Source organism: Lipotes vexillifer, unplaced genomic scaffold, assembly GCF_000442215.2.
Source record: "Lipotes vexillifer unplaced genomic scaffold, Lipotes_vexillifer_v1.1 scaffold783, whole genome shotgun sequence".
NCBI lineage: Eukaryota > Metazoa > Chordata > Mammalia > Artiodactyla > Lipotidae > Lipotes > Lipotes vexillifer.
Window position 1 is genome coordinate 62,659 of NW_006793239.1, and position 11,828 is coordinate 74,486.

An 11,828-nucleotide genomic window follows, 5' to 3' on the forward strand; every position below is an offset into this window, starting at 1 on the left:
CCCTGTTGCTGTGCTCTCCTCCGCGGCTCCGAAGCTCCCCGCTCCGCCTCACGCAATCTCCGCCCGCGAAGGGGCTTCCTAGTGTGTGGAGACCTTTCTTCCTTCACAGCTCCCTCCCACTGGTGCAGGTGCCGTCCCTATTCTATTGTCTCTGTTTTTAATTAATTTTTTCTTTTGCCCTACCCAGATACGTGGGGAGTTTCTTGCCTTTTGGGAGGTCTGAGGTCTTCTGCCAGCATTCAGTAGGTGTTCTGTAGGAGCTGTTCCACATGTAGATGTATTTCTGGTGTATTTGTGGGGAGGAAGGTGATCTCCGCGTCTTACTCCTCCGCCATCTTTCCACCGCCCCCAGGCACTTTAGTTTAACAGTCAGGCAGGGGGGCAGGGTTCCCTGTGGCAGGCCATTATGTGTGCTTACAGCTATAGACAGTGATTATAATAACAAAAGCAACGAAAAGCAAAAGTTAAAAGAAACAGATCCAACGTGGAGTCAGAATTGGCTCTTCCCTGTTACATAATCATCTAGGACATCACTCCAGAGCAATACCAGAAGATTGTTTTATGTTTAAAGTAAACAGTGTAATGCTTCCCAAGTGATAATTTGGATAGGAAGAGGTTTAATAGGTAAGACTGATCACTGTTAATAGATTCCTTTAAAGATATTTCAGGAATTATGTGTTGGCAGAACTTAATTATCTAAGGGTAATGTGTTTAAATAAAGTACTTCTTCTTGGTCATGAAATGTCAACAGTGGGTTTGTTGTAAGTGCCTTTACATTATGGAAAAGTGTTGGCCACGGCAGGCTTACTACTTATCTCTAGGTGCAACATCTCTAAGGAATAACCTTGGAGTTAAAGCCTCATAAAAATTGCTGCATTGCTTTGATTAGAAAGGGAAGATATTCTAAAGAACCTTCTGTTTTGGTCCTGGTTGTCTGTTTCTTGAAGGACTCCATGGGAGGGACTTGTCCTTTCCAAAATGGAAAGATGAGCCAGTGTCAAGAATCCGAGAATGGGACTTCCCTAGTGGCTCAGTGGTTAAGAATCCTCCTGCCAGTGCAGGGGACACGAGTTTGATCCCTCCGGAAAGATCCCACATGCCGCAGAGTAACTAAGCCCGTGCACCACAACTACTGAGCCTGTGCTTGAGAGCCCGCAAGCCACAACTACTGAGTCTGTGTACCACAACTACTGAAGCCCGAGGTGCCTAGAGCCTGTGCTCCGCAACAAGAGAAGCCACCGCAATGAGAAGCCCACGCACTGCAACGAAGAGTAGCCCCCGCTCACCGCAACTAGAGAAAGCCTGCACGCAGCAATGGAGACCCAACACAGCCAAAAATTTTAAAATAAAGTTTTAAATAAATAAAGAGTCCAGGAATGACCAGATATATGTTCTTCAAAATTCCTTGCCCGCTGTGTCACCAGGAAGAGGAAAAACCATTATAAACTAAATGCCTTCCACCCCTACTTGAAGGTCTGGAATTTGAGTGGTGGAATCTGGAACACAGATAGAGACAGAGATAGAAATATGATACAGGTATAGATATATTCTTGAAAGTCCATTAATCCTTAGAGAAAATAATAGCTAAATTTTATTCAGTACTGTTCTAAGCTCTATATGCATTTTAACTCATTTAGTCCTTAATAATCCTATAAAGAAGGTAGTGTTATTATAATCCCCATTCTACAGATGCAGAACCTGAGAATCCCAGAGGTGAAGCAGTCTTGCTCAAGGCCAAGCACTAAGAGCGTCTGGCTCCAGGACACACTCTTAACCATTACACTACACCTTACAGTGTAATTTACAGCAGGTGGTGAGTAGAAGCACAGAAGAGATAAATGCCTCAATCCTTCTCTTTGGAAAGAAACCATAAAATATTCATGTATGTTTTTAAGAGGCACTGAACCGAAGTGGTTAAATGTACAGCTCTGAAGTCAGGCTGCAGGGTTCAGTCCATGCACTGCCACTTGCTACTTTAGTGATCTTGGGCATATTATCTATAGGGTGGAGTAAGAATGCCACCTGCTATATCAGCAAACAAAGGATGTTGTGGCCATCAAGCCATCAGCCACTGTAGGATGGTAATGCCCTGAGGGAACTCAGGATGGGAAAGAAGAGGATCTTGGCCCTAGACAGTTGAGGTGCCTATCAAAGGAATGATTCCAGTGAGCCCAGACTCTTGCATCTTCCCATACACAGAAAAGCACTAAATTCATTAACTTGAGATGTCAGGTTTTCTTTAATTAACAGTAATCTTTTGATGTTCCAACTACCTGGTTTTTGTTGTAAAAACCACCCCTATATATCCTGGCTTCTCCCTTCACCCTTCAGAGCAGTCCCTCAGAGCTATCTGAGAGGCTGCTCCCAGGCTTACATCCTGAGAAAGTCCTCCCAATAAAACATAATTCTCAACTTTTATGTTGTGTATTTTCTTTTTAGTTGACAATAGCTTTTGAGTTTTGTGGGTTTTGGTAGGGATTAAATGTTAAAACATGCAAAACACTTAAATAGCACCTGGCACTCAAAGTATTAAATAAATGTTGGGTAATATTACTTTTCAATCAAAACCCTCTTCAAGCTGAATGTTATGGTCTCCGGATAGAAGATAATTATCCAGGATTTAATACCCTTTCATGTTAGGTCAAAAGGGTCATAGACTTTGAGATTCCTTGAAACGCAAAAGCATAATAATGAAAGGAAGACAGATACCTTGCCTAGAAAACCAACTAACTCACTCTGAGAAATACAGAATGTACACGAATTATCTACACTACCCTAACATGGTGAAGGAAATCCTTTCTAAACATTTTCTTTTCTTCTCCTTTAGGGACAGTTTTAATCCAGGAACCACTCAGATGACCCAGAAAGACATCCTCTACCGACTACCATCTTCAAAACCAAACTGCATTATTACCAATGATGTTTTAGCTCCAGCAGTAGATGGTGTTGCATCTAAATGTGAAAATCTGCACTCCAGGCTAATTGTGTCTCAGAGCCCCAGAGAGGGATGGGAGAACCTCAAGGAGATGATGAAGTGAGTAGCCATAATTGTTGTAGAACAGCTTCCCAAGAAGAAATGCAACATTGATAAGACAGTCAATCCATGACTGACCAGAAAAATGAAAATTAAAACAATAGACAAAGGGAACAACTGGTGATTATTCCTGCACTTATAGTGCAAAGCTCTGAGGCAATAAGGAGCTGGCAGTGTTTTTCATAGGTTGGGATCTCAAGGAAGCACACCCTAAGACAGAAATTAGTTGTGTAAGAAGTTTGTTGAGGAGTTATCTTGCATTAAACACCTGTGAAAGAAAGGGAAAAATGTGGGATTGTACTTCCAAAAAAGCCCTCAGCCAGCCTACTGAGATCTGTGGAGTTTGGATAGCCCTTCAAAGCTCTGCACAGCTAGAGGTCCTATGCTGATCAATAACTGGGTATGGGCTGTCCTTAGGAGGCATGACCTTGAGCAAGGCAGCTGTCTTCAGTCAAGGTAGTATCTAAAGAAGGATCCCAGCACCTGGAGGGAGTATGTTTTAAATCCTGAAGCAGGATCTAGGAGGTGCATCGCAGCATCAACAACAGAGCTGTTATCTCCCAGGGGAATTGATCACAGTCAGTCCTTCTTTGTAGGCTGCATCATTCCCTTGATGACAGTAACATTTCTATCAGGTTATAGTATGAAGACTATTTAATGGATGCAATTATAAAACTGAATTATACTGACGTTCAAGCCCTGCTCTGGGGTGCTTCCTGGGGTCACTTGGAAATCTCGCTAAGTATTGGTTATATTTTAGCTTTAGGGTGGCAGCAAATTCCCTTTCTGGAATGAGCTTCCTACCTTTACTCAATGATTTTGGAGCATGCTGGCAACTATGGACTTGTTCCTACCTCTTCTAAAATAGCTAACATTTATTGAGTTATCAAAGGCCAAATTCTGTTCTAATAAAAATGTTATAATTGCACAATAGCTAATATTTATATGGCACTGATTATGTGCCAAAAACTAATCCAAGCACTTCAGATATATTAACTCATTTAAATATCACAACAACCTAGGGAGTAGGAACTGTAATTATACAGATGAATAAGGTCAAATGCTAGGATCTGGCAGAACTGGGTTTCAAACTTAGGCAGTCTGGTTTCTGAGCCCACATACCTAACTGCTATGTATAATGCTTCTGAGAGACTGGTACACTAAACCTGCCTTAGGTTTCAAGAGTAACCGTATCTATGATAGAAGTGATAGGTACACAGCTATAGTACAAACTTTTTTTAAAGAAAAAAAATATGGAATTATAGCCTAAACATTTGGTTTATCTTTGTTGGGATTTAAAAATAGCTTTTCTATATTTCTCATGGCTGGATATTTCTGATTCGTTCATTCTCAGCTCAATATTCCCAAATAAAATTCTGTATGCTTCTTAGACACTCAAATGTGCAGAGTTTACCTCCCCTCAGCTGCCCTGATGTATGACATGTATCAAAGCCCAATTATCCTTTGGTACCAAAATTTTTTTTCTCTTTAACTGAGGCCCTTCCTTCCCTAGGTGGATACTTAGATCCTCTTCAGTCTTATTGTTTACTATATTCAGAACTATGTAGACTCTTTTTTGGGAAACAGAAAAACCATCCTTTTGAGGGGTCAGCAAATGTTTTTTATAAAAGGGATGGATAATAAATATATAGGCTTTGCAGGCCATGCAATCTCTTATCATACCTACTCACCCTTGCTGTCATAGTGTAGAAAGCAGTCACAGACAATATGTAAAAGAATGGACATGGTTGTGTTCCAATAAAACTTTATCTGCAAAAACAGAAGGCAGGCCATATTTGGCCTGTGGGCTATAGCCTGATGATCCCTGCCTTATACTATTAGCCATGACTTCTATTAACATACCCATTTTTTAAAAAATCACCTTTTTCTTCACATGTCCATGATTATAAGAGCATAGAATCCTCCTTCTGTTAGAGGTATGATAAAATTCTTGAGTTTTTAAACTGCTTCAACTTTTCCTTATACAGTAAAAAGCTATGAAGTCAACTTGTTATAAATGGGCTGTTGACAACAAAGTTTAGTTTGCTTCTGGAAAACACCTTAAAAGATGCAGAGAGAGAGATGGCTTTTTTTTTTGTTTTTAATATTTATTTATTTGGTTGTGCCGGGTCTTAGTTGCAGTGTGCTCCTTAGTTGTGGCATGTGAACTCTTAGTTGCAGCATGCATGTGGCATCTAGTTCCCTGACGAGGGACGAACCTGGGCCTCCTGCACTGGGAGCACAGGGTCTTAACCACTGTACCACCAGGGAGGTCCTGAGAGAGATGGCTTTTACCTTGGAATTCACCCTAAGTCACTGGGGCCTGATCAATGAGATGAAGAGGTCTGAGTAAATCCTTCTCTGTGGTAACAGTGTGTGATGCTGTTTGGGACTTCCCTGGTGGTCCGGTGGTTAAGACTCTGCGCTTCCACTGCAGGAGGCATGGGTTCGATCCCTGGTCGGGGAACCAAGATCCCTCATGCTGTGTGGTGCAGCCAAGAAAAAATCAAAACTAAAACAAAAAATATGATGCTGTGCTTAATGTGCAGAATCATTGTAATTCTTCCTTCATAGACATGTCAGTGACAACACCACCTGTGTGAAGACAAAACACAATGAGACGATGGCCATTTTCTTCACCAGCGGAACAAGCGGATCTCCTAAAATGACCGGACACACCCACAGCAGTTTTGATTTAGGATTATCTATAAATGGAAGGTACTCTCACAGAACTGTAGCTTGAAGTGTCAGTGCTACAAAGGTGATGATTCCTTTATTGGTATTTTAAATTTGTTTTCATATATATATATATATATATATATATATATATATATATATATATATATATAGAGTCTATTCTTTGTTTACTGTGTGTGTGTGTGTGTGTACCAGATGTGTTCTTAGGCAGAATTCTGCTGATAATCTCTAGGCTAGTTTCTTTTCTTTATCTGTACGGCTGGATTTGACCCCTTCGGATGTCATGTGGAATACCTCAGACACAGGCTGGGCAAAATCTGCATGGAGTAGTGTTTATTCTCCATGGATCCAGGGAGCATGTGTATTTGCCACGGTTTGAGCCAACTTCCACCTTGCAAGTAAGGCAGAGCAAAAGAGGTCAACATTTAGAAATGCATTAGCACTGTCACTGACAGGACTGGTGAATAAAGTAACTTGCGGAAATCAGAGTAGACAACATGATTTAAAGTATTTCACATCTGTAAAATCAATAAGCCTGAAAAGATATACAGAGCAAAGGTGTGAGCGAGTTTACGTTAGAATAACAATGTTTTAAGTTGTGCTGTATCTACCGTAGACATTTAGGCACTTACTAAAAATTGTGGTAAGACCACTTCTTCTAAATTGCAGACACTTTGCAAGTTTCCCATCACAGTCTTCTGTTCAGCACCAATTGCAGATATAATACTTGTGCAGAATGATAAGACCAGGTAAGAAAGGGTGGCGAATGGGCACTTAGTGGGAGGAGGGGAGAGGAAGAAGAAATATTATAAGAAATATTATAAAATATTTTTATTTTATAAAATAAAAGATCTCTCTGCCTAAAAACATAGCTCCAGGCCAGTAGGTATGGGGTTTAGCAATCTCTTCTCCCCTTCCTTCTTGCTTACATTCTGTAAATGATAATTACTATATCCAGGGCGGTTTCCCTCAAGCAAGGAGAGGAAAGGGAAGGTTCAGCCAAGTGTATAGCTCTGAGCCCAGTGGTTATGGATAAGAAGGTGTTTATCCTTTGTATGATGACTGCTACCTGAGCTGAGAAAATATATGTCACCCCTATTTAAAACCCTATCCCAGCAAACAGGAAAGAAGATGAATGTCCTTTATTACTGATTCCATTTGAAAGTGTGGATTGAGCACTACTTTTAATTGACTTTATTTGATTTTTGAACAGGAAACAATTCACATGACATAAAATTCAGTAGGTATATAAGAATATATTAGTGAAAGTCTTCCTCCATATACCTTATCCTCAGTCTCAGTTCTCCTTCTCCCTGAGATCTATGCATGCACGAGCCAATATGCATATGTTCTCCCCCCTCTCTTTTATAATGGGAACATGATATGCACACAGTTCTGACCTACCTTTCTTCACCTACAATACATCCTGGAACTGTGCTGTCCAATTTGGTAACCACTAGCCACATGTAGGTATTTAAATTTTAATTAAATTAAAAATTCAGTTCCATACTATAGCTAATAATACTGTACAGTAAGTCCCCCACATACACGAATGAATTCTGTTCCGAGAGCACGTTCACAAGTCCAATTTGTTTGTAAGTCCAACGAAGTTAGCCTAGGTACCCAACTAACACATTGGCTATATAGCAGTGTACTGTAATATGTTTATAATTCTTTTCACACAAATAATATATTAAAAAAAACACAAAAAATAAAGAAAACATTTTAAATCTTACAGTACAGTACCTTGAAAAGTACAGTAGTACCAGCTACATCACCACTGCTTTTACGCTTGCTTCCAGACATCCTGGGCTTGAAATAAAGATACTGTACTACTGTCCTCTATACAGTACTGCACAGTAAAGTACACAAAAGCACAGCCACTTGTAGAGGATGTGCGCACGTGACAATGTACGCCAGACACGTGAACTAACTTATGTGATTGGACGTGCAAACACACGTTCACATCTTTGAAAGTTTGCAGTTTGAAGGTTCGTATGTAGAGGACTTACTGTGTCGCATATTTGAAGTTGCTAAGGGAGTAGATATTAAAAGTTCTCATCACAAGAAAAAATAGTCTTGTAAATACGTAGGGTAAGAGATGTTAACTAGACTTGTGCTGATCAGTTCACTATATACAAACATCAAAATCATTAACATTGTAAACCTAAAACTAATACATTATAAGTCAATTTTACCTCAATGAAAAAAACTAAGGGCCTCAGTTGCACTAGTCATGCTTCAAGTGCTCAACAGCCACACAGGGCTGGAGGATACAATAGTGGACAGCTCAGCACAGAAATTTCTATCATAACAAAAAGTGCTATTGAACAGTATAATCCAGGTTTCTTAACAACTATAGAGTGTTCTATTGTATAAATACTCCACAATTTAACCAGACAATTGGTAAACCTTTCATCACTGATTTAACATATTATGTGGTACCTTCCCTAGGGATGGCATGGCTTTTCTCTGCAACAAATCACGCCCCACCCCCCCACCCCAAATAAAAGGGAGAAAAAGAAAAAAAATTAAAACTGGTGTTTCGGGAGTCAATTTATGGTAGAATGGTTTGTTTATTTTGTATTGGAGAAGGGAGTTGGGGGAAAAACTAAAACACTTTGTATGAAATTTCACTAGAAATAACCCTAATTTCCATTTTTTCTCCATTTTCCTCCTAAATTTAACACGTTATCTGTCTTCTGAGAAACTATAAGTTCAAAAGCTTAAAGCACTGTGTAGGTGCTGGGGAGTCAATCAACTCTGAAGTGACTGAACAATGGAGAAACAGGACAAGTCTGGATATCCACGAAGGACATGGACAGACTGAAACGGTTTACAGACTTCACTGAAAAGACAGGGCTGGACTCAATTCAGTCAGATGAATTAAAACCAAAGTGTTTATTATATCTTTGTGGTTGAGGGATAGGGAGGGAGTGGCGTGATTAGAAGAACAGTTAAAAAAAAAAACAAACTTGAGGGAAGATAGTTGCAAAAAAGCTCTGGAACAGATACAGTTTAAATAGCCATTCACTGAGGAAAGCCACTATATAACTGATCAGGACCAGGGCATTAAAAATTTTTTTTAATTAAAAAATACTAGATCTACAAAAAGATCTCTCCTATGTAATGAGGAAATTTCTTAGGGCTACCTTAAAAATAGAAAATGCTGAGCTCCTTGTTACCTGAAATATTAAGTTTGCTGGACAACTCCTTGATAAGCACACTCTAAAAAGGTTTATCTAAAGAGCTCGTAGAAATAAGAAGAAATTCTAGAGGAAATGAATGACATAATAACAAAAGTGGTTATTATGTAGGAAAGGGAGGGGTAAAATGGAGCAGATAAGGGAAAGGCTGAAAGAAATTTTTCAGTCTGTCTTTTTATAATGCTTCAATTTATGAACCATGAGAAAGTAGTACCTGGTCAAAAATTAGAATACCAAAAATAAAATAAAAACAAAAATTGACGAATTTATTAAATAGAAACAGCATAACAAGTATCATGCGAATATGAGTACAAATGTTTTCATAAATATGGATATTTTAGCAATTATAAATTTACTTAGTGTTATAACTTTATTATATTTGTTTAGTGTCTATCTCTATACTTCATGAGAGCATAGAATTTGTTTTATTTTGAGCCTGATTCACAGTAAGTTCTGAATAAATATTTGGTGAATGAATGCATGGTGGATGAATGAATAAATTTAAGTTATTTGCAATGTTACTTTACTCTTTCTTCTTCTTAACTAGGTACTAATCTGTGGAAATTTTAAGGGAATGAAAATTAAGCCTGGCTCAATGGGAAGCCTCCTGCTTTTGATATTAAGGTTTGTACATCCCTTCCCAGGAAAATATTTAACAGCCCAATCTGTTTACCACCCACCCCGCTTCTACTCCCTTACATTCCTAGTTTTGGTGATGATTATGTTACTTCTATGATATCTTAACTTCCATATAAAGATGGAAATGGGTTAGAAATGTTAGTTTATTTGTCTCTTTTTTCTCTCAAAAGCAGTTCTTATGCCAAATAGTTCTAAGCATTTTATAAATATTAATTTCCAGAAGGAACCTATGAGAGACATGGCAATATTAGAACTGTTTTACAGATGATGCCCAGAGATGCTAAAGACTCACCCAAGGTCACATAGCTAGTAGCTGCTAGTGCTGAGATTCAATCCCAAGGAATCTGGTTCCAGTATCCATACTCTTAACTGTGACACCACACTGCCCCTTCTGGTTAGGGAGCTCCAGACCTCCTAAAAGGGTCAAGTAGGCCAAAAGAGGCTACAGTTTACAATGGTTGCAGGGTTCTCTCTCTCTTCCTAAGCCTGCCTGGCCAGTTCCTGGCTGTCATGTAACCACTGTCATTTTCATCACTTGATCCCTAGGGGGCATCTTATTATCCCATCAGCACATTTTGTACAGGGTAAGACTTGTTCTCAGATCAACCCAGCCAAAGCTAAGTATAGCCAAAGGAACTTACACTAATACCTAAAAGAAAACAATAGCAACAAAAACACAAAATGGATGAGTTTACAGAGACCTCAGAATCAGTCTTAACTGAGGGTTAGTCGTAGATGAGATCAATGTTTCCCAAGTTTATCTGATCATAAAGAATCACATGGGTACTTGTCAAAAATACAAATTCTCAGGCTCCTTCTCTAGAGAGCCTGATTCAATAAATTTAGGGTGGGATGCTGAAATCTGTGTTTTAATAACACCTCAGGTAATTCTTATAATCAGGTAAGTTTGAGAAAGTTTAGATGAGATTGGTTGCTGATGTCACTATTTATGGAATAAACCAGATGCTGGTTCCTTTCCCTCACTTTCACTTTGCTATGGAACCTTGTCTAAAGGTAGGATTGCCTGATGGTTTTGGTCTGGCTCTGCTATTCACTAGCTGAGTATCTTTGGTTAAGCTGTTAAAGTCTGTTTCCTTATTTGTAAAACAGGGACCAGGGTGAACAACTTGTCCCAGTTTGCCTGGGACTTATTTAGTTTTAGCCCTGAAAGTAGTACATCCTGAGGATACACCCCACCTTAGTCACGGGCAAATCAAGATGGTTGGTAACCCTAATAATAACAGAACTGATTTCATAGGTTTCTAGTTAGGATTAATGAGGTAATATTTCTAAAGAGCAAAGCAAAGTGCTTGGCACATAATAAAGGTCCAAAAGATAGGCATTGTTATTATTCACCTCTCCCTGGAATTCCTTTCCTTTGAAAAACTTTTCTGAGATGGTAGAGCGGCATTGGTTACATTCTGTAAAAAGACTTAACAATAGTTCATAGGTTAATAGGCTGCCTTAGGTCAGAGAAAGAAATACTGATAATTAAACATTATCATATCTGCATTACAAGTAATCAAAAATTGGCATTTCACACAGATGTTTTCTCTTGATGACAATTCCCAACATGCATGGCTATCAGAGTCTCACAGGCATAGCTATACTCACAGCCATCCCAACTGCAGTGTACCACCAGTTCCCCACTCATTTAAGCCCAGTGATTTATTGGAGTAACTATCTTTGAATGCAAAAATCGTGTGGCCAAGAGGATTGGCCCCATGAGCCATGCATGGCCCCATGCATCCCCCATGAGCATCTCCACTTTCACTTATTTATCCGAATTTCTTTTTATTGTGGTAAAAGACAGATAACTTAAAGTTTACCATTTTTACCATTTATAAGTACACAATTCAGTGGTATTAAATAATACCACATTAAATAATGTGGTGCAGGTGTCACCACTATCCATCTCCATAATTCTTTTCATATTGTAAAACTGAAACTCTATATCCATTGAACAATGACTCCTTAATTCCTCTTCCCACCTGTCCCTCACAATCACCATTCTACTTTCTGCCTCTATGATTTTGACTACTCTTTAAGTACTATGTATACGTGGAATCATACAGTATTTGTCTTTTTGTAACTGGCTTATTACATTTAGCATAATGTCCACAAAGTTCATCAATGTTGTAGCATATGTCAGAACTTCCTTTCTTTTAAGGCGGAATAATATTCCATTGTGTGTGTGTGTGTGTGTGTGTGTGTGTGTGTGTGTGTGTGTGTGTGTGTGTAGACACCACATT

The 11,828-nt window shown here is 39.0% G+C and overlaps 1 protein-coding gene across 1 annotated transcript in view; it reads left to right on the top strand.

Annotated features, from left to right (window-relative positions):
* The window catches only part of ACSM3 (acyl-CoA synthetase medium chain family member 3), a 36,803-nt gene that overhangs the window by 17,214 nt on the left and 7,761 nt on the right, over positions 1–11,828 (top strand). Inside the window, 8 exon segments of the mRNA XM_007466287.1 lie at positions 2,834–3,034; positions 5,609–5,757; positions 5,989–6,091; positions 6,093–6,129; positions 6,401–6,480; positions 8,439–8,565; positions 9,485–9,539; positions 9,542–9,561. Coding sequence (XP_007466349.1) covers positions 2,834–3,034; positions 5,609–5,757; positions 5,989–6,091; positions 6,093–6,129; positions 6,401–6,480; positions 8,439–8,565; positions 9,485–9,539; positions 9,542–9,561 — 772 coding nt within the window.